General features: G+C 53.5%; 7 protein-coding genes across 7 annotated transcripts; 4 read left to right on the forward strand and 3 right to left on the reverse strand.

Moving 5' to 3' along the window:
* The first annotated feature begins 98 nt into the window (after positions 1-98).
* Positions 99-3,620, forward strand: PHACADRAFT_173426 (uncharacterized protein). Its single transcript, XM_007395589.1, has 9 exons — positions 99-330; positions 394-677; positions 840-939; positions 1,008-1,307; positions 1,359-1,558; positions 1,620-1,684; positions 1,741-1,861; positions 1,953-2,024; positions 2,086-3,620. Exons 1-9 carry the CDS (start codon positions 143-145, stop codon positions 2,367-2,369), a joined length of 1,614 nt encoding a protein of 537 aa, XP_007395651.1. The 5' UTR covers positions 99-142; the 3' UTR covers positions 2,370-3,620.
* Positions 3,621-3,776: 156 nt separating this feature from the next.
* Positions 3,777-4,265, reverse strand: PHACADRAFT_255864 (uncharacterized protein). The gene has a single exon (XM_007395590.1). It carries the CDS (start codon positions 4,154-4,156, stop codon positions 3,863-3,865), a length of 294 nt encoding a protein of 97 aa, XP_007395652.1. The 5' UTR covers positions 4,157-4,265; the 3' UTR covers positions 3,777-3,862.
* A 393-nt stretch (positions 4,266-4,658) lies between these two features.
* Positions 4,659-8,867, reverse strand: PHACADRAFT_255866 (glycoside hydrolase family 6 protein). Its single transcript, XM_007395591.1, has 15 exons — positions 8,749-8,867; positions 8,493-8,696; positions 8,323-8,442; positions 8,049-8,264; positions 7,625-7,995; positions 7,314-7,565; positions 6,708-7,260; positions 6,528-6,651; positions 6,398-6,470; positions 6,185-6,346; positions 5,491-5,979; positions 5,289-5,426; positions 5,104-5,235; positions 4,973-5,055; positions 4,659-4,916 (listed from the first exon to the last, which is right to left on the reverse strand). Exons 1-7 carry the CDS (start codon positions 8,843-8,845, stop codon positions 7,165-7,167), a joined length of 1,356 nt encoding a protein of 451 aa, XP_007395653.1. The 5' UTR covers positions 8,846-8,867; the 3' UTR covers positions 4,659-4,916; positions 4,973-5,055; positions 5,104-5,235; positions 5,289-5,426; positions 5,491-5,979; positions 6,185-6,346; positions 6,398-6,470; positions 6,528-6,651; positions 6,708-7,164.
* A 1,458-nt stretch (positions 8,868-10,325) lies between these two features.
* Positions 10,326-11,423, reverse strand: PHACADRAFT_255870 (uncharacterized protein). Its single transcript, XM_007395592.1, has 6 exons — positions 11,324-11,423; positions 11,112-11,255; positions 11,076-11,081; positions 10,843-10,992; positions 10,768-10,792; positions 10,326-10,715 (listed from the first exon to the last, which is right to left on the reverse strand). The coding sequence occupies exons 1-6, from the start codon at positions 11,382-11,384 to the stop codon at positions 10,457-10,459; spliced, it is 645 nt and encodes a 214-aa protein (XP_007395654.1). The 5' UTR covers positions 11,385-11,423; the 3' UTR covers positions 10,326-10,456.
* A 183-nt stretch (positions 11,424-11,606) lies between these two features.
* PHACADRAFT_55522 (uncharacterized protein) lies at positions 11,607-12,546 on the forward strand (the record flags this gene model as incomplete). Its single annotated transcript, XM_007395593.1, has 6 exons — positions 11,607-11,744; positions 11,781-11,885; positions 11,940-12,016; positions 12,065-12,279; positions 12,331-12,438; positions 12,494-12,546. Coding segments are annotated over 6 exons (696 nt in total), but the record flags the coding sequence as incomplete, so codon positions are not given.
* A 369-nt stretch (positions 12,547-12,915) lies between these two features.
* Positions 12,916-16,240, forward strand: PHACADRAFT_255874 (uncharacterized protein). Its single transcript, XM_007395594.1, has 18 exons — positions 12,916-13,060; positions 13,112-13,212; positions 13,261-13,368; positions 13,423-13,502; positions 13,563-13,754; positions 13,808-13,922; positions 13,977-14,054; positions 14,107-14,114; positions 14,168-14,273; positions 14,320-14,353; positions 14,409-14,570; positions 14,628-15,012; positions 15,119-15,234; positions 15,293-15,325; positions 15,375-15,420; positions 15,479-15,588; positions 15,647-15,943; positions 15,992-16,240. The coding sequence occupies exons 1-12, from the start codon at positions 13,007-13,009 to the stop codon at positions 14,658-14,660; spliced, it is 1,071 nt and encodes a 356-aa protein (XP_007395656.1). The 5' UTR covers positions 12,916-13,006; the 3' UTR covers positions 14,661-15,012; positions 15,119-15,234; positions 15,293-15,325; positions 15,375-15,420; positions 15,479-15,588; positions 15,647-15,943; positions 15,992-16,240.
* A 341-nt stretch (positions 16,241-16,581) lies between these two features.
* On the forward strand, positions 16,582-19,062 carry PHACADRAFT_255878 (uncharacterized protein). Its single transcript, XM_007395595.1, has 11 exons — positions 16,582-16,923; positions 16,985-17,028; positions 17,085-17,327; positions 17,393-17,415; positions 17,469-17,509; positions 17,565-17,624; positions 17,676-18,050; positions 18,108-18,145; positions 18,207-18,431; positions 18,481-18,757; positions 18,811-19,062. Exons 1-11 carry the CDS (start codon positions 16,799-16,801, stop codon positions 18,908-18,910), a joined length of 1,551 nt encoding a protein of 516 aa, XP_007395657.1. The 5' UTR covers positions 16,582-16,798; the 3' UTR covers positions 18,911-19,062.
* Positions 19,063-19,104: the final 42 nt, after the last annotated feature.

Here is a 19,104-nt window from a genome sequence, read left to right on the forward strand (position 1 = left end):
CGTGCGCGCCGAACGCTGGACACGCGCTTTGCGCGTCCGACCATTAGACGCCTGAGCGCGTCCCGTTCGGGCAGGTCTCCAAGTTTACGTTTCTCTCTCGTCCAAGCGAGAGGAAGTAGTGCACCCGCGTAAGTTTGTGGCTATGTCGGGAAACACAGCGCATCTGCCTGCAGTAGGAGCCAGAATATTGCTCTCAGGTCATTTCGGCACGATCAGATTCGTTGGTGCCGTCGAGGGCACACAAGGGATATGGCTCGGTGTCGAGTGGGACGATCCAGCTCGCGGTAAGCACGATGGTGTCAAAGACAGTCGCAGATACTTCACCTGCCGGTAAGCTTTCTGTTTTCTGACGCGTTGAGCTAACAAACCTCGTGCTCGGCGTGGTGTTTCTAGCGTACCAAACTCGGGGTCCTTCATACGCCCCACCGCTGTCGGGATCTCCTACGGGACATCTTTCCTCAAGGCGCTGTTTTCCAAGTATACCGAGGCTTTTCATGGTGCCGGTATTGAAAAGGTGGTTCTCGGATCGTCCAACGGTGCTATCGAGGTCGAAGCCGTCGGATTAGACAAGATTCGGAGCAAACTTTCGAACCTGCGGTGGCTCCGAGAGGTTAGCCTGGACGACCAGGGTGTGGCGTCGGCTGATCCAAACGGGGTTATTCAAAGAACATGCCCAAGTAAGTAATTCGCCGCAGAATATGACTTCGGCTCCGGACAAAGCGGTGTTTTCATTGTTTGTCGCGGTCGGACGCCTCTAATTGCGTCGAGTCACCGCTTTTTTCTCGTCTCACAATCTCCAGATAAGCTATATCTGCCAATTTAGGCTCACTTCGTGACAGGCATTCGTGGACTCGATCTGTCGAAGAGCCTGCTACCCTCGTGGGATGTGGTGACATTCATTGTCTCAGAACTACCCGCACTCGAGACCCTAGCTCTAAAGTGCGTAATTTTCGTACTTCATTGCTTGCCCGGTCCGCGACTCATCCAGTCGCTGACTGTTCTACCAGTGACAACCGCCTCGCGATGCCGTCATTCTCCACTCCGCGGTTCAGCGAGGCATTCTCAAAGATCAAGGAATTGCAAATCAGCTCGACTCTCACGAGATGGTCCGAAACAATGCATCTGGTCAGTTGCATGCCGTCGCTGTGCATCTTGGAGACAGGATACAACCGTCTGGAGAGGCTTGCGATCACCGACGGCGCGCCACAAACTCACGCAGAGCATTCAACATTGCGAGCTATCAACTTTGACGGTAATTCCCTGCACAGCTGGTCTGATATTTGTTCCGCTCTCGCATCCTTTATGGGGTAAGCATTGTATCGTGTGTTATGTTCTGCAGACGAGAAGACGCGTAGCAGCCTGCAGCGCCTCATTCTTTCGAGCAACAGTCTCACGATGATCGATGAACGCCCAGACAGACAGTCATCGGGCATTGGGCATCTCAAGTACCTCTCCTTAACGGCAAACAGCCTGACGGATTGGCGAGATATCGACCGCCTGTACAGCTGGTGTCCCTCAATTGAGTCGCTGAGCGTCACGGGAAACCCACTGCTCCAAGGTGTGTGCCGCCACGCCGCAGATTAGCGGCCCATCATATCAACCACGACACGATCTGTCAGATACCCATGCACGGCAGTTCACAGTCGCAAAGATTCCAAGCCTTGCCGTCCTCGATGGTGCCGCAGTACGCCTTGTCCTCGAAGCGTTATGTTGTTCGCTCCATACTCATTCGCGCCACAGATCAGCCCGAAGGAGCGCCTCGACTGCGAGTTGTTTTATCTGTCGTACGTGGCGAAATACGGCCCGGATGACGAAGCAGAGCGGTGCGAGGCGCACCCACGCTGGCGAGAACTGTGCGCGAGTGCGTAGCATCATCTTCGATAGGCTGCCCCATCGCTGACGCTGTGCCGTGTCACACCGCCCGCCCCCGCCCTTGTATTCTGCGCTCCCAGAACATACATTCCAGGACACGCCACGCCTCGCCGGGCAGGGCAAACACGACACACTTGGCAACCGCCTGTTTGGTACGTGGGACTCTCCATACCAGTGTCGGGCCGCGCCTGACTGAGATACGGCCGTCGCCAGGAATTGTCGCCCACCAATGCGCACACCCGCCGTCAGGAACGAATATCGACGCCACCCAAACGCAGACGCTCAAAGTGCTCCCGTCGATGTCAATGCGCACGTTCCGCATGAAGATTGCGAAATCGTTCAGGCTCGACAAGGCCGAGCAGCCCAGGCTGCGGATATGGCTGAGGATGACTGACGGTACCTTTTCCGAGCTCGATGTCGCGGAAGATACGCACGATTTGGCATGGTGGGGACTCGAGGACAGCTCGGAAATTATCCTTGTTACCTGCAAGTCATAGGGCACTCTCATACGTCGCATGATGCTTCATTAGACGGAAATAAAATATATTGGAAAACATAGTACTGGCGGAAAACGCGGTCTACGAAAACATGGAAATACTCACCATAATCTCCGTGATGAACGCGGGAATGAAATGTCAGCGGCGTCGTTTATTGGTCTAGGCAGGAGTTATGATGCGCCGGTCGCCGCCGCGAGGACTCGCAAGAAACTCTGAGTTCTTGATGCGCCTTCGTTGCCATGATGGACCTCGCGAGGCGGATCAATTTCCGGCAGCAGCAGCGCCAACGAGAAGACAGCGTCGGAAAGACGGGCGGGAACGGACGGAAACGTGGGTTGATAGATAAAGCCTTGTTCGGATTAGGACCACACGTTCACACTTCAGTGACACTGGATTCGTAGAGCTTGCGGCAGGGGAAGCATCGTGGCGACCACGGCCGCACCAGGGACAATGTTCCCGTTCCCGGGGAGGGCAGAGCAGGGAGGACACACGTCTCGCTCGCGGGGCACGTCCACGTCGTTCGTCTTGCACCATTCGTCTCGCGGAGGACTCCTCCAGAGGCAGGAAGCTCGCCAGGGACAGGACAGGAAGGCAGCCTCAATCGCGCCAGGGGCCATGGCCGGAACCAATGCGTAATAACCAACCGAGCAAGTAACGACTCCTTCACGGTACAGATCATGGCCAGAACATATCCCGGAACGGACAACAACGATTTTTGAGAAAGGGTGTTTTCGGAAAGCATGCGCGGTCCAAAGGCAAGGCAAACGGGGAGAACTCCAGCGGCACCACGGCCAAACCTCAACGCGCCCAACCGTTATCTCCATTGGCTCTGGGAGGCCGGTCGACTTCCCTCTCGTCGCGCCGGCGGTCATCCCTACGACGATCAAGATAAGGGTCAGGTTCTCTTCGGTAATCATACGCTCCTCGTCGATCATCGTACCCTGCAGGTCTCCTTTCGTCGGGTTCCCTCTTTTGGGGTGGCGACCTGGGGCGACGATCTTCATATTCTGCGCGGCGGGGCGGGGAGCGGGAACGTTCCCTGTGGGCGGGCTTCTCACGACGGTCCTCGCGCGGGTACCGGTCGTCGCGACGATCGTCGCGAGCATAGCGGTCACTGTGCACGTAACGCTCGTCACGAGTGTACCTGTCATCTCGAGCGTACCTATCGTCACGACGCTCATCCCTGCGATCGTCGCGACGATAATTGTCCACGCCATTACGCTGCTAATCTGTGTCAAATAATGCCCATCACGATAGTCATGAAAGTACCTACGGTTTCATCTAAGGTGAGGCGAACGCTTTGACCGCGAAGGTCCTTGCCGTCCAGCTCCTTAGCCGCACGCTCAGCGTCTTCTCGAGAGAGGTACTCGAGAACGCTACCGGACCGTGAGCGTGTTGCATGCGATGTCTAACCGTTGACACTTACCCCTCTCCCGGTCGATCCCGGTCGATATCAGCATAGGAAACGCTTCCGGCTTCGCGACCAAAATCTTTCAAGTCCTGTGAAGGGAGAAGTTAGTGTTAGCTCTCGCAATCGAATCGTCTGATTGGTCTTCTGACGCCGGGTATCGAAGCGAACAGCGTGGGAAGACGCATACCTGCCAGCTGGTGTCGCGCGAGATTCCAGACACAACGAGGCGATGGCCAGGGGGCCTTCTAGTACGAGGAGGACGGTCGGTCTCGTAGGTGTCGCGCTTTGGACGGGATTCCTTGGCAAACTCCACGACGATGCTAGAAAACACAAACGTCAGCATACTTGTCCATGCTTTGGACACGCTCCTGGCCATACTTGGCGCCCATGAAGCTCTTGCCATTGAAATTGTGGACGGCATCCTCGGCGTCACGAGAGCTCTCAAACTCAACGAAGCCGAACCCTGGAGGGCGAGATGAGCGGTAGAGATGACAAAAGACGATCCTCGTCACAAACCTGTCATGACGCGGCAGTCGACGATGCGGCCATAGCCTTCGAAAAGTTTTGAGACATCCTCAGGACGTGAATCGGGGGGAAGTCCTGCGCAAACCGGTAAGGTCGTGATCACTGCGAGGGGTCAGAAACGGGTCGTACGTCCGAGGTAAAGTCGCTTGGCCATGGTGGTTGTGGTTGAAGATGGAGCTGATCTCCTCGGCTGAGTTCAAAAGAGTAAGCGCAGACGTGGTCCGTGCGCGTGCCTCGAGGCATCCACGTGAGGCAGCGCCTTTCTCTGCTTCCGGCAACTCCCGGCCGGGGACACACGCACTTCGGCCTCTCGGGATACTTGTTTCGGCGCCCCACTCCAGCCCACTCCGGTCTCGCTGGCGCCTTTGACTATCTGATAAGTCATTCGGCCAGGTTCACTCTTCACATTCCCTCGTTGTCTCACACGTTCACCATGCTCTCCAGGGTAGCGAACGCAGCAGTCCGCCGCACGGCCTTGAAGTCCTCTGCGAGGCGTGTGGCCGTCGTAGCGCTGAGGCGGACATATGTCCAACCCTCGGGTGCAGACAGAGCGAGCGTTGTTGACGTACCGCAAACTTACCAGGAGGATTCGTTTTTCGTGCCTCGGGCAGGTATGGTACCTTTTGTCGTCGGAAAGCAGTTTCAGCTGCTTAGCTTGTTTAATCAGACATGCTTGGGTTTAAGCTTGAGTCACCTCGGAGGGAAGGCGATGTCAAGGACAAAGCACGTCCTATCTACCTCGATATGCAGGCAAGTTCCCGCGTTTCTGTCGCCGAGGGTGTACTGACAGATAGTAAGGCCACGACACCGGTGGACCCTCGCGTACTCGACGCCATGATGCCTTTCTTGACAGACCAATATGGGAATCCGCATAGTAGAACTCATGCCTACGGATGGGAGTCCGAAAAGGCTATCGAAGACGCCCGCAAGGTTCGTCATCTCGGAATCAACTGGCACTTCCGAGTTTCACCTGCATCTTGTAGCACCTTGCGGATCTCATTGGAGCAGATCCTAAGGATATCATCTTCACCTCTGGGGCGACAGAGTCAAACAACATGGCCCTCAAGGGAGTTGCCCGCTTCCACAAAGAAAAGAAGAAGCACGTTATTACGACACAAACCGTGAGTTTCGTTTGCATGTGTCTGCACAAGTGTCAGATGTCTCACTCGCGCACGAATGTAATAGGAGCACAAGTGTGTGTTGGATTCGTGCCGTAAGCTCCAGGAGGAGGGCTTCGACGTCACTTACCTGCCAGTGCAGCAGAACGGCGTCATTCGCCTCGAGGACCTCGAAGCCGCCATTCGCCCTGATACGTCCATTGTCTCCATTATGACTGTGAACAATGAGACTGGTGTCATTCAGCCGGTCAAGGAAATTGGCGCCCTCCTCCGCAAACACCGCGGAATTTATTTCCATACCGATGCTGCACAGGCTGTTGGAAAAATTCCAATCGATGTCAACGAGATGAACGTCGATTTGATGAGTATTTCAGGACACAAAATATACGGTCCGAAGGGCATTGGTGCATGCTATGTCCGCAGACGGCCCCGTGTCCGCCTGGAACCCATCATCAATGGTGGTGGCCAGGAGCGTGGTCTGCGTAGCGGTACCCTTGCGACTCACCTGTGCGTTGGCATAGGCGAGGCTGCCCGAATAGCGAAACAGGAGATGGCGGTGAGTAGAGCATTCCTTAACGCCGCTTTGATGAGAACTCTGCATACACATTCAATCTTGACGCCGCGAGCTTTGTGGTTGTCTACATGGCTACCAGCTCAGCAATGAGTAACGTGCAGGGGTACTGAGCTTCCGTTTTGATCGTGTTATCTTCTTGTGGTGGTACCTTAGATCGTTGGAGCAGTGCTGATCTCGTTTTCTCCAGAGAGACCACGCCCACGTCAAAGCTCTATCAGATCGACTCGTTACCAAGATCAATGCGCAAGTTGAGCACGTCATTCGGAATGGCGACCTTAACGGCTACTCCGGCTGTGTAAACTTGAGCTTTGCCTATGTAGAAGGTGAGAGCTTGTTGATGGCTCTCAAGGTGTGCAATCATACGATGCTACATACCCATCCAAACTAACACGAGTGATAGGACATTGCCTTGTCATCAGGCAGTGCGTGTACATCGGCATCGCTTGAACCATCATACGTTCTCCGCGCCCTCGGTATGGACCCGGGTGTTGATATCTCTTTATGTGTACTAACAATCTTGGTTGATATAGGTGCTGCTGAGGACATGGCACACTCGTCGCTGCGCTTCGGCATGGGCCGCTTCACGACCGAGGCTGAGGTTGATTACGTAGTAGAGAAGATTGTTGCTGTCGTACAGCGGCTCCGTGATATGAGGTTCGTCCCGTTTTGATTTTCCTTGCGTTGCGCCTCTGCTGACCTTGAGGTTCCAGTCCCCTCTGGGAGATGGTCCAGGAGGGCATCGACATTAACACCATTAACTGGGCCCAGCATTAGTCCAGCGTTTCGATTTACTCCCCTTGCCTTCTCCTGTTCGTGTTTATTCGCATCATACAAAATCTACCTTCGATGCGTGTCTGGTGTGTATCTACTGTGAATTGTAATATGATTGCCATGCTTGCGCTTGCACTTCGGCCCTATGCTTTCCTCGTCTTGGTGGGATGTGATGATGTAGAGCTGCCCGATCAGAGTCCGTGTGGCGCTGGGACGGTGCTTTGCTACGTACGGGGTGGCCCGGCCTCAATTCACACCACCCACGACTCGCGCATCGAAAATATCGCAAAAAAGCCTTTCTGAACGCGGATAAAACACAACACTATAATGACACAGCTAGAAAAAATCGACACTGAAGCACAGATCGCTAGGGTCGTACATTTTGCACATGCGAGTCTACGCCGAGATTGGTGGGTTAGCCGCAGAGACAAGAGTCTCGAAGTAGGCCTGGAACCAGGTGCCAGCCTCAGGAGCGGGCTGAAGGGCATCCGACTATCGAACATGGTCAGTATGCATGCCTTTGTCTCTTCCGGAAGTGCACTCACGAGAGAGCAGGTCGAGTCGTAGCGGGGCGAAGAGGAGTTGGAGGTACCATCACACTCGCCTCCAGGCTTGACCCAGACGATGGAATCGATGAATGACGAGCCGGTGTTGGTGGTCGGGCGGGTACCAAAGCCGGCCCCCTTGATGTTGCACCAGTCGCCCCACTGGTTGCGGATGTTCTGCACACCGGAACGGGCCTGGTCGACGATGAAAGTCGCATCCCAACCCTGCTGCTGGAGCACCGGGGCGAGGGCCTGTACAGAGCTCGGTCGTCAGCGGAATGTCATGGAGAAAATGCGGAAGGGCGGCGCACGTTAATGTAGAGCATCTCGTCGTAGTTGGGGTTACCCTGGGTGATGGGATCGGGGGAAGCCGCATTGAGGGCGTTGTAGTTCGCGACGTCAGTTGCAAGGCCCTTGATCAATGGCGACTTTCCGGCGTTGGTCCAGACCTGCGTGAAAAGCTGGGCGGCAGGCGACAGGTTGGCGGGCCAGCCGAGCCAGCCGGCATGGCCAGCATCGATGTACATGTACACGCCAGCCCCGGCGAGGTTTGTGAGCGCGTAGTTGACACAAGCCAAGTAGGTTGTCTGCGCCTCTGCGCACTCCTGAACGCTCAGGTTCGTGACCAGGTTGGCCAATGAGTCGGGCTCGATGACTGCGACGACGCGGACGTCAGGGTACTCTGTATTGTTCGTCAGCACAGCTACTTCTTAGTCAGACTGCAATGATACCCACGCTTAATCAGAGCAACGATTTGGTCAATGTAGTTTTCGTAGTTGGCCTGGCCATTATCGGCAATAGTGAATTCTCCGTTGGAGGCTTTGGCAGCGCAGTCACGATCGGGCAGGTCGTAAATAACGATTTGCAGGAGCTGCTTGGTGCCAGTGCTCTTGCCCAGAGCGGAGGCATTGGCAAGGTAAGTGCCGAGATCGGGGATCTTGGAGGTGGAGTCTACGGGAATATATGTTAGTATTAACACTAATGAGCGAAAGTTGAAGGTCAAACGTACCCAGCCATGTGAAAGTGGGGATATTAGCAATGGTGGCGGCCTGAGCGGCGAGCGTCGAGTCAGAGATCTGCTCAACAGCAGCCTGGACCTCGCTGGCGTAGTACGGGCTCAAGAAGATCTGTTGAGGATTAGAGCGCTGCGCAAATGATACTACGGCGTGATAATTACCTCATAGCCGGTCCAGGGGTTGCCTGCGGTGGGAGTAGGTGTGCCCGTCGGTCCAGTGGAGGGTGCAGACGAAACGGAGCTCGAGTGGGAGGAGATACTAGAAACGCTGCTGACACTAGATGGGACAGCGGTACCGGGCAAGCACTGCGAGTAGTACGGGTTGAGGACCGTGCAGGTCGTGCCAGAGACGCAAGATGTCGGTCCAGCTAATGTCAAAAATAAGCTTCGGAGTGCTGCGCCACACGCCAGATGACTTACCCCAGCCAGTACCACCGCACTGATCATATTCCTGGGCCTGGCCAGCGACGTACGCCGGAAGGACAGTGACGAGAGCAGCAAGGAAAGCGGACTTCATTGCACCTGAGCGACTTGTGGGTGACCTGAAGGGCAGCATGGCAAGCTTGTACAGGCATATATACGTCTGACCACAGCGCGGATGGACTTCTTTTCGCGTCGCGGGACAAGCATCTGGCGAATCAAAATATTCCGGCGAAGACCCGAGCATTGCGAACGGATAGACATCGGGTGAGAATCACTTGTCCGGCGGCGGGTCTTCTTTGGGGGGTCATGAGGCCCTGTTGTACATCCGAGAACAACGTTCACGGCGTTGGAGTGCCAGTCGGTCCGTTCGCGACCCAACAGGCCTGCGTTGCTGCTCGGTTGAAACTCGGTTAGTATCCGTTCACCCTGTTCTATCTACGACTTGCACTCACCGATGAATACTGTAAGTAGCGTGGACCGCATCATCTTCGTCAACCTGTCTCAGAAATATTGCCTTCCGCGGTACTGGTGGATGCAGTTGCGTCGATCACCAGAAAACGCCCGAGACGGTCACAGTCCGCTTTGTCTAGGTCGCATTGGGCTATTTTCTCCCGGTATCTGCCTGCAATTGGTCAATGGGAGGGAAGTCGAACATTGTGCAATGCAGCCCTGGGCCAGGTGAACAATATCACTTGACAACGGTGTTTCTGATCCGGGCTTCGAAGGTACTCCGATGCCATGCATGACAGTCCCTCCTGTCTAGGACATCGTGCCATAAGGATGGTACGAGAAGATGGAGAATGCAAGAGTCCGCGTGATTATGGTCATCATCGTCGGAAGCTATAGATGATAGGTCACACTCCAGTGTTAACGCCAAACGGAGGCAAACATTTCTGCTCGGTGAGACCTGGAAGTCAGTCTACCAGGACGGAGATCAATGTGCAGTGCTTATGTAGAGCTTTCTTGGCAAGCACGAGCTTGCAGGTCCGGGGAGCGCGGGGAAACAAAGGAATATGCACATTGCTCGGGAAAGCGCGAGCATCCGAGCTCGGGTGCACTTCGGGTTCAGTTCCAACAGGCGAAGATGCGAATGGGTATATGCGCAAGCTGGCGAAATCAGCTCAGAAGCACGCATGGGCTTTCGGAGGCCAGCAGCAGCATGTCGATGCCAGCCACTCCGCCTAACGATATTACTTTCAGGAAGTCAGCTGTTTCAAATCATCCGCCGCAAGGAGAATGAGCATGGTCCGAGACTTCTCGTGCAACAAAATCTGGCCAGTGCCGAGGCACCCTTCTGCACTTTGCGGGTGTTGGGCGATCCACGGAAGCCTTCTGTCAGGTATATCCCGATAAATCAGCCACCCTTCGACGGTCCAGGCGAATGCAGAGAGTTCGGTCTTTAAGGCGGCCATAACCGTTTGCGTCCAGACATACTGCGGAAAATTTGGGGGTTGAGAGAAAGACAGAACGTCATTTATTATTCGCGGATCGAGCATCAGACCGGCACTCACCTTACAAAAGCTACATATCTTCTCGGAGGTGTTGTATACCAACGGATCGGCGTAATTTTTTGTGCTGTTCGTGCGAATGGTTCTATATTTCGTGAGATACCTTCCTGTATTAACTAAAGCCTACGGTGACAACGGCTTTGAGGTAATCCATAACCATCCGTTCAATATCGTGACATGCATCTGCAGCACCATCCTCATCGCTTTCTCGGGGCACCGGGTGGAGGAGGGGGTAGCAGCGGCACACCCGGACCACCGGAGGACGAGGCTGCTGAACCTCCGCCAAGGAGATCAGATGTCGCGCTGGTCGTATTGTTCGCCTTTGCACGCCCTGGTATTGAAATAGAGAATGTCTGCCCCTCCTTTAGCGAGTAATCCTTCTTGGGTCCAGTAGGAACGTGGGGAGAAGGCTTTTCCGACTCTGGTGTCTCGGGGTTTTGCATGTGTCGCCATCGCCTGGGGAGATATTGAGCTAAACAAGTAACAATAATGGGAGATGGGAGATTACTTTGTGTAATCCTGCAGTGCAACGTCTATGCAGATGCGTAAATAACGATCATGCGAATGCTACTCGTATACGCACTGAAATCAAAGCTATCCGTTCGTTCCAGGAAGCCCATCCCGATGTAGGCTCTCTTGCCTGCGTCCTCTACGCGCACAACAAAGTACCTTGAGGAGTCAAGGACAGCTTCCACCGAAGGTTTCGCGGGGTCATACTCTGCCTTGGCGAACACTGTCCTTTGCATTACACCGTCAGTCTACTTTTGTTCTAGGAATGTACGGCAGGGAAGCGTACATTCGCCTACGAAATGTCAGCTTCGAGCCTATACAATGACTATGAAAAAGTCCTACCGGTGCTGACATCCTCAAACTGTATCGCCACACCACTCTTGCGCTCAATGATCCTCAGACGACCCTTCCACAGCGGGTTACCCAAATCGCCCCACTCTTGCGCACGGTGTCCTTCATTCTTCTTGAGAGGTGGTATCTTGAATACTGTATATCAATGAGGTGTTGATCTTGTGATCAGGACATGTCTACGCGCAGAAAGACATGGCATTCACCTGAGACCTCTCGACCGATGTAGAGGATGCTCTCGATCTCGTCTTCGCCAAAGCCTTCCATAGCTCGCTAACTTATAATGCACCAGAAATATAGAAATTTATATAGGTAACTGTAAGGTGGGTTGAGGATGAGGAAAGAGAGCGAGATGCACCGCTGTGTCTTGCCTTACCGCTATCAGCGCCGTCATGGCAGAGGCCTGGTTCCCACGTGTATTGACGCGTGCTAATAAACCTAAGCGCCTCCGCTTTCCTCCTGCACTTCGTCTGCCTCAGGTGCATAAACATGACAGGCCCACCGACGCCTCCCATAACCTCTGCGATTGAGATTGAGGACGCCGCCCGTGCCGCAGCGGCAGCATCTGAAGCCCCCGGGGCAACAGTGGTCACTGGCGAGACCGCGCCTGCAACTCCAGGAGAGCCTGTCGCGACTCAGGTAGCCATCGCGGGGACTCGCGAGCAAGCTGCGACGCCGTACAGGCAAGCATTCGCAACTTTAGTAGAACTGGCGTCAGCAGGCAGCTTTGAGATGCTTGCAGAGGTGGCGGAGAGTGCTGATCTTACCGTGTGTATGCTTCTTCCGTATCGATAGTGTCCAATGACTGTTGTAGCTTTGTAGACAGCACAAGATACCAGCCCGGAACGATTCTTAGTTGTGGCTCCTTTGATCCTTTCATACTACATATTGGACAACGTGTAAGCGGCTGGCATGCACGCCACACCAAGCGCTCATGTCCTTGGAAGCCCCCCAGCTCTACAGGCCATTGCGAGGCTACCTGACGTCCTGAAGACACATCCTCTTGGACAGGAATTATTCAGGCTTGGTGCCTCTGTATTAGAGCGCAAGTATGGCAACGTATATCCACGCGCCAACGACCTACTTCAAGTTCTCCAGAGCACCCAGATTTCTGGAGCCGACTTCCAGGCTGTCACTACCGGACTGCTGACCAAATTTATTGGTACGCACCAGTTGTATACTTGTCCAGTGCGGTTACTCATGTCCATGGCAGATACGTTCAGACAGAGGACGCTTGTACTTCTATCGAAAGCGTACACATCGATCCCACTTTCGCTCGCTCAGTCTTATCTGAACTGTCTTCCAGAGCAAGTCCTTGCTGGTTCGTTTATCCGAGCTCATTTCGTTCCCTTGCTGTGTGCTTAGTCATACGTTAGTGGCGACTCAGCATAGATGGGGCTACGATGCGAGTACTCAAACTCTGACCCCTTTGCCGCCTTCTAAGACAAGCACGTACGGCCCAAGTGGAACCTCCTCTGGTGGGTGTAGTTTGAAAGGAAGTGGTTTGTCCATATCTCATTATTGTTTCAGGCATATCCAGTCTTGCGACTTTTGACATCATCGCCAACACGAACTTGGAATGAATTTGTTCTTGTACTCTGTCTATATCATGTACAACGGCCAGCAGTTGTAGAATTATGACGCTCTTTGATTTCTTGTCCTTGACCTGCATCTCAACGCGGTAACAATGTGACGCGGAATAATGAGCGCCAGCCGCGACCACGTGGGGTCTAGAGGACCTACACGAATACAAGCATGGCGCGCATCATATAGTCCAGTCACTCTTGCATTTGGACCACCATCGACCGGCCAACGCTTCTACCAAATCGCTCACGCACCTTAGTTTTTTCACCGTTGTAGGCTACACTTTCTTAGTCCCAGATCTTGCCATGGCATCCGCCGGTGATGAAGGCCAAGCAGAGGCCATAGTAGAGGCGACAGAAGTAAGTGGCACGCGATCCCACTGCCGTGCAATAGTGAAGACCATGTGTCAGATCACCGCTCTAAGCGATGCCGCAGAAACGGAAGAATGGATTCATTTGAGCTTCACATGGCAGGGAAAGCCGTTTGAGATCGACATTGCTGGGTCGGATAGGTCAGAACGCGCCGTTATCTACTAGACGTCGCGTTGATCACAAAGCAGGGTCTTCGATCTGAAGGCGACCTTGTACAGCTTGACAAACGTCCCGCCAGAACGGCAGAAGATCCTTGGCCTCGCCAAAGGCAAGCTGCCTCCTGATGAGGTATTGATGTAAGCGTATTACCCACTATTCCACTCAAGCGCTGGAACTGAAGAAATCTCTAGTCATAACTTGGGCCTCGTACCTGGGAAAAAGTTTTCCTTGATCGGCACCCCTGAAGGCGACGAAATCAAGGATCCATCTAGTTGGTGTCTAAGAGACTCTTGTTTTGTTCTGTCCAGATCTCATGTTACGTCTCCCCTAGATCTGACATCCCTTCCGGACGTCGTCAACGACTTGGACGTCGATTTTTCCGCAGATCCGCAGGCTGCTGCTGCATATGCGAATGACCACCGCAATCGCCGAAAGGTTAAAGAACACACCGACCAACTGAGCGTAAACGTTATTGCTCCACTTCGTGAGGGAAAGCGGCTACTCGTACTCGATATTGACTACAGTGGGAATATTGCTCTCGTCCCCTACCCCCATTCTGACTTGCAAGATATGTAGCTATTCTCGATACCAAGCCTCTCACGACCGGATCCCTGCCGCCACAGGAATGCGCGCGACCAGGGCTGCACGACTTCCTCGAGGCTGTACACCCATACTATGATATCTGCATATGGTGAGGAGCTAATTCGTTATCGCGCTTATTCGTTCAGTTTCTAACTCTTACCAGGTCCCAGACCAGCTGGATCTGGCTGGAGACAAAGCTAGTGGAGCTTGGCATGCTCGGTGGGCCACATAATTATCAGGTATTCTGCCTACATCTGTAATATTGATTATATACTTACGTCTCGCACTCAGATATCCTTTGGTGAGTCTTTCCCATTAATCTATCCACATATACGCTAACACTGAGTTGAACAGTACTCGACAAAACGTCAATGTTTACCGTCTTTTCAACGAAAGATGGCAAGCCATACAAGCATTCCGTTAAAGCGCTGCAAATCGTTTGGAACCACTTTCCGCAATTGTAAGCCTTTTTATGACCTTTTCCTAGTACTAAACGGGGTTATTAGTGGTCCCAACAACACCATACATGTTGACGATCTTGTATGTCTTGTACTCTTCATACGCGTTATGGAATGTAGCTTACAACTGAAGTCAGGGCCGTAATTTCGCGCTGAATCCCAACCAAGGGCTCAAAATACATGCATTCAAGGAAGCACACAAGCCAGAAGCGCAGGCAGACCGAGAACTCTGGAAAGTCTCGAAGTATCTCATGCATATCGCGCGGACGTATGACGACTTCTCGGCGCTGAATCACAAGGTTTGTCTGTGCATGCTCGAGAAAGGTGGTTAAATATTAATGGAATCGTGTGCCCAGGACTGGAAAAATGTCATAAGGAGGTTGCAGTAGCGTTTCAAGTTAGAACTCTGAGGACGTGCTTCTGTTTCAGTCTTTACCATGGTGATGACGACATCATCGACGCCTAGAGCTCGGGTTTTCAAACCTGTGCCTCCTTGGTTGTAGGACACTAGCTCTTCGCATCGGCATGTCTCTCCACAACGCCAGTCTGTGAATCGTCCGACGCGTCGAGTCACGTCCCAGTCACCGAACACCACGAGCGCGTTACGGGCTGAAGGTGGGGCTTTCGCCACTTATTTCATTCTCCGTTCTCGGCTGGCTAATGCATGCACAATTGACGTTGTATGCCACTGAAGCGATTTTCTGGTATATCGTCCGGAACACGCCACATCCAGCAGGCGTCGTAAGTCAGGCAGGTTTGCGAGCTCATATGTAACCCACGAAGCGCATAATGATTCCAACATTGCAGCTGATTTGAGCCATGCTAACTAAGCTGAGAAGCGTTCTAGATGACCAAGCTAAAACTCCAATAGCACGGGATTACGAAGCAACGGGGGATGGCTGTAGGTGGGCCGGAGATTACAACAAAGACACCGAGGAAGAGGAGACGGACCTCGCGACTAAAGTGCGTTCTCTTTCAGGTGTCTACTAGTAGCTCGGTATCTGATTTAGCAAATCCCTAGTCAGCTGGAGGATTCGCAAACAGTCCTTACAACGTGTATATGATCAAGGAACTCATTGAGTGTGTACTCATAGGCATCATAGATCCACTGAAGGAAGGGGAGCTACGACTTGTAAGGTGTCGATCAGAGTTCGTGGCCGCCCTGGCTCGCAACTGATAGATTAGGTTCTGATCATAATTCACGCAGCGATCGTGGACGGCCGTGCTCTAAGAGCTGTCGCCGCAGCCATGCAGGTTTGGTCAAGTTCTTGAACCAAGTGCACAAGTGCTACAACAGTGCTACAACATCTGTGTTTGGTAAACTTGGTTCCCTTCTGGTGTATGGTCTCCATGCTCACAGATTGCTGTGATGTAGGTCGCAGAGGCCCTAGCATACGCCCATGACGATATTAGAAGTGCTGGACGACTCGGCTGATGATTGGGCAACCAGTCCCCGGAAGCACTCTTCGCCAGTGTTGCGGGCTAAGCCCCTTGCGGACTTCAGGCCTATTTGTTAGCAGCACTGTCACGACCGGCTCTAGATGCGTTGTGCCGAACATCTGGCTTTTGCAGCTCTCAACGAGTACGCCATATTCGAAGCGATAAACAAGGGCAATCAGATGATGCATTTAGTCAAGGCACTCCGGATCATTTGGGACCATTTTTCGCAGTGGTGAGTGTCTTTCAGTCGTCAACCGGAAGGCACTAATCTGTTTCGTAGCGGTCCGCATAATATCATCCACGTCGATAACCTCGCACGTTACGGTCACGCGACCTATTTTTCCGCGACCCTGGCCCAGGCGTCCCGTGAACGTCGAAACTTAGCGATGAACCCAAAGCAGGAGCCGTACGTCAAGCCGCTGAGGAATGCAGGTACTGCGGCGGCTGCGGACGGCCGCGAGTTGGGGAAGGTTGGGCAGTATCTGGCGCATATTGTGCAGACGTGTGATGACCTCGCGAAGCTGAGGCGGTAGGTTCTCAGAAACTGCGTCATTATGCGTTAAAGAACTGAAGACGACGTGTCCACGAGCAGACGCGGAGCAAATCTTAGATACAAGACGCTTGATATTCACTGATAATAGAACCTTCTGTACCTCGACGGACAAATTCGCAGTGACAGAAAAACTACCACTATCCCCATTCATTACGGACTTTGAATGTGGTGCAGCGAGTCCTGGGAATATGGCTCCCCCAAGGCGGCAGGATCGTCTGTGTTTGGAGCCACCTACGCACGGACGTTCACGGGTACGTAATGCCCTCGCAGGGCGCGCCTGGTCAGCTGGCCTACTCACCAACCCCGATGGCTCTCAGACGGACCTCGAATGAATGCACCTGCCCGTCGGGCCTGTGCGCTTCCACCGTGTTTATAGTCACGCTGGTGCTGGTCCAGGGAACAGTGGCGCGTATCCGTCGAGGGTTGGGTCAGCGCGCTGCACAAGATGCGGGAGCGGTAGCTGTAGGCGATGTATAAGAAGCAAGCGTGAGGCAGAGTGCACTTCGCTTGACCCGACGGTCAAGCTTTTTCACGATGGCACCAGGTCCAGCTATTCGCGCCGCGCAGCCGCCGGTCGACTACCACCAGCTCGTCGACCCAAAAGCGAAGTGGTGGAAGAACAGCAGGCTTGTGAAGCTGAATCTGTGGATCCTTCTTCTGTATGTTCTCCGCGTCTCGAATGACGGCCTTCTCTGCTGCTAACATTCGGTCGTTTTCCAGTCTGATAACCTCGACAGCGAATGGCTACGATGGAAGCATGATGAGTAAGTCTCAGGTCGCAGTAAAATGTCGGTATTTCCTCGCTCATCGTCGAGCATAGACGGTCTGCAGCTCATCAGCCAGTGGGAATCCGCTTTTGGATTTCCCAGCGGGTCCAAGCTCGGGTTGCTTGGTGCCATCCAGAACATAGGCACTCTCGGTTCCTTGCCATTTACGCCATACCTATGTGACGGCCTCGGCCGTAGAAGGACCATCTTCATTGGTGCTTTAATCGTTGTTGCGGGTGCAATCATTCAGACTGCATCACAGACGGTGGAGATGTTTATCGGGGCACGATTCATGAGTGCGTCAATAGCTGGCTCTCCAGGTTTGACTCATGTTCTCATACAAATCCTTTTCGACGTACAGTGGGTTTTGGTCTCGGATTTTGCGTATGTATCTCTTGCATCTTCCTCGCGGCTGTATGTCTCATGCACACAACTAGACCGCAGCGTCGCCAATGCTCGTCACCGAGATAGCTTATCCGTAAGTGTTCCTGAAGACCCTTGTGGAACATACTAACGCCGACCTCATGATACAGGACACAACGCGGCCCGGTCTCGTCTGTCTATAACGCTCTATGGCCCGCAGGTGCCGTCATGTGAGTGAAGAGCGAACCATGCTTCAACAGTTTTCGCTGATGCCGCTGCAGCGCCGCCTGGCTGACCTTCGGGACATTCCATATCAACAACTCGTGGGCGTGGCGTCTCCCCTCCGCGGTACAAGCCGTCCCGTCCGTGCTGCAGATCTTCCTCATCCTCTTTGCGCCCGAAAGTCCGCGCTGGCTCATGGCGAAGGGCCGCGAGCAGGAGGCGCTGCGCATCCTCGCATACTACCATGCGAGAGGTAACGAGCGGGACCCGCTTGTGCAGTTCGAGTTCGAGGAGATCCGCAACGCGATCGAGAGTGAGAAGGTGCAGAAGCAGACGGGCTGGCTTCAGCTTGTGGCCACCCCCGGCAACAGGAGGCGCATGCGGATCATTTTGGCGATTGCCTTCTTCTCGCAGTGGAGCGGCAACGGTCTTGCGTGAGTGCTCCCTCCCGAGACTCGTGACTCCGGATGTTTGACGGATTGTCCGCGCAGGTCATACTACTTGAATAAGGTCTTTGCGACTATTGGCAGTACGTATCGACCTGGGACTGTTTCCGTGGACTGTACTCACGCTTCTGGCTCTTGTACTAGTCACGAACCCGACCGAACAGTTGATCATCAGCGCGTGCTTGAACGTCTGGTCTGCTATTAATGCAATCAGCGGTGGGCTGTTCTGCGACAAGGTCGGACGTAGACCGCTCTTCCTCATCTCCACAGCCGGAATGTTGGTCTTCTTCATCCTGCAGACCGTCTGCTCCGCGCAGTTTGCCCTTCATGGGAACAAGGCTGCTGGTAACGCGGTCGTCGCCTTCTTATGTAAGTATCCGCGACCGGCACTGGGACAGCGGCTGATACCGCCACATAGTCATATACAGCGCATTCTACGGAATAGCCTACTCTCCGCTTATCACATCCTACACGCTCGAGATCTTGCCCTTCAATCTCCGTGCCAAAGGCTACACCATCTTCAGCTTCGCAGTCTCGGCGTCGCTCGTCTTCAACCAGTACATCAACCCGATCGCGTTCGCTGCCCTGCAGTGGAAATATTACATCGTTTACTGCGTGTGGCTTGCATTCGAGCTGGTGTTTATCTTCTTCTTCCTTGTTGAGACAAAAAATCGCACCCTGGAAGAAACTGCTGTGTACGTCCCTGTTACTTGAGTCCTGGTTGGTACACTCATTATTTTTGATGCAGGCTCTTCGATGGGTTGGGAAGCGTTCCCACCAATAGGGCAAGTCCCGATATCGATGTGGAGGTCGCTGACGTGTACGAGCACGATGAGAAGAAGGAGTAATCATTTACTGACTTGGTTGACAAGAGATAGCTTGGAGTCTTCGCAATATATATTAATGTGGTCTCCTATGACTTCAGGTACCGTTCAATAATGCTCTCTGTCACAGATACTGTAGAATAGTAATGTGGTATACCTGGCAATTTGTGAGATACTCGTGTCGCCTGGTTTCTGAGTGGGCGGCTGGCGAGTGCAGG

The sequence above is a fragment of the Phanerochaete carnosa genome, assembly GCF_000300595.1.
Source record: "Phanerochaete carnosa HHB-10118-sp unplaced genomic scaffold PHACAscaffold_5, whole genome shotgun sequence".
Lineage (NCBI taxonomy): Eukaryota > Fungi > Basidiomycota > Agaricomycetes > Polyporales > Phanerochaetaceae > Phanerochaete > Phanerochaete carnosa.

What these genes read in the sequence shown, in the direction of transcription:
- PHACADRAFT_255870 (XM_007395592.1), bottom strand. Translation starts at nt 11,384, where the DNA reads ATGGAAGGCTTTGGCGAAGACGAGATCGAGAGCATCCTCTACATCGGT. An exon ending in CATCGGTCGAGAGGTCTCAG is followed by an intron (nt 11,256 to 11,323) that starts GTGAATGCCATG and finishes ATTGATATACAG; the next exon opens with TATTCAAGATACCACCTCTC. An exon ending in GCACTGCAGGATTACACAAA is followed by an intron (nt 10,716 to 10,767) that starts GTAATCTCCCAT and finishes ATATCTCCCCAG; the next exon opens with GCGATGGCGACACATGCAAA.
- PHACADRAFT_255866 (XM_007395591.1), bottom strand. Translation starts at nt 8,845, where the DNA reads ATGAAGTCCGCTTTCCTTGCTGCTCTCGTCACTGTCCTTCCGGCGTAC. An exon ending in CAACCCCTGGACCGGCTATG is followed by an intron (nt 8,443 to 8,492) that starts AGGTAATTATCA and finishes CTAATCCTCAAC; the next exon opens with AGATCTTCTTGAGCCCGTAC. An exon ending in ACGACTCGACCTGCTCTCTC is followed by an intron (nt 7,261 to 7,313) that starts GTGAGTGCACTT and finishes CATGTTCGATAG; the next exon opens with TCGGATGCCCTTCAGCCCGC.
- PHACADRAFT_173426 (XM_007395589.1), top strand. Translation starts at nt 143, where the DNA reads ATGTCGGGAAACACAGCGCATCTGCCTGCAGTAGGAGCCAGAATATTG. An exon ending in CTCGAGACCCTAGCTCTAAA is followed by an intron (nt 940 to 1,007) that starts GTGCGTAATTTT and finishes CTGTTCTACCAG; the next exon opens with TGACAACCGCCTCGCGATGC. An exon ending in CCGTCCTCGATGGTGCCGCA is followed by an intron (nt 1,685 to 1,740) that starts GTACGCCTTGTC and finishes TTCGCGCCACAG; the next exon opens with ATCAGCCCGAAGGAGCGCCT.
- PHACADRAFT_255878 (XM_007395595.1), top strand. Translation starts at nt 16,799, where the DNA reads ATGGCACCAGGTCCAGCTATTCGCGCCGCGCAGCCGCCGGTCGACTAC. An exon ending in CTACGATGGAAGCATGATGA is followed by an intron (nt 17,029 to 17,084) that starts GTAAGTCTCAGG and finishes CGTCGAGCATAG; the next exon opens with ACGGTCTGCAGCTCATCAGC. An exon ending in GGTCTTTGCGACTATTGGCA is followed by an intron (nt 18,146 to 18,206) that starts GTACGTATCGAC and finishes CTCTTGTACTAG; the next exon opens with TCACGAACCCGACCGAACAG.
- PHACADRAFT_255874 (XM_007395594.1), top strand. Translation starts at nt 13,007, where the DNA reads ATGGCATCCGCCGGTGATGAAGGCCAAGCAGAGGCCATAGTAGAGGCG. An exon ending in CCATAGTAGAGGCGACAGAA is followed by an intron (nt 13,061 to 13,111) that starts GTAAGTGGCACG and finishes ACCATGTGTCAG; the next exon opens with ATCACCGCTCTAAGCGATGC. An exon ending in TACTATGATATCTGCATATG is followed by an intron (nt 13,923 to 13,976) that starts GTGAGGAGCTAA and finishes AACTCTTACCAG; the next exon opens with GTCCCAGACCAGCTGGATCT.
- PHACADRAFT_255864 (XM_007395590.1), bottom strand. Translation starts at nt 4,156, where the DNA reads ATGGCCAGGAGCGTGTCCAAAGCATGGACAAGTATGCTGACGTTTGTG.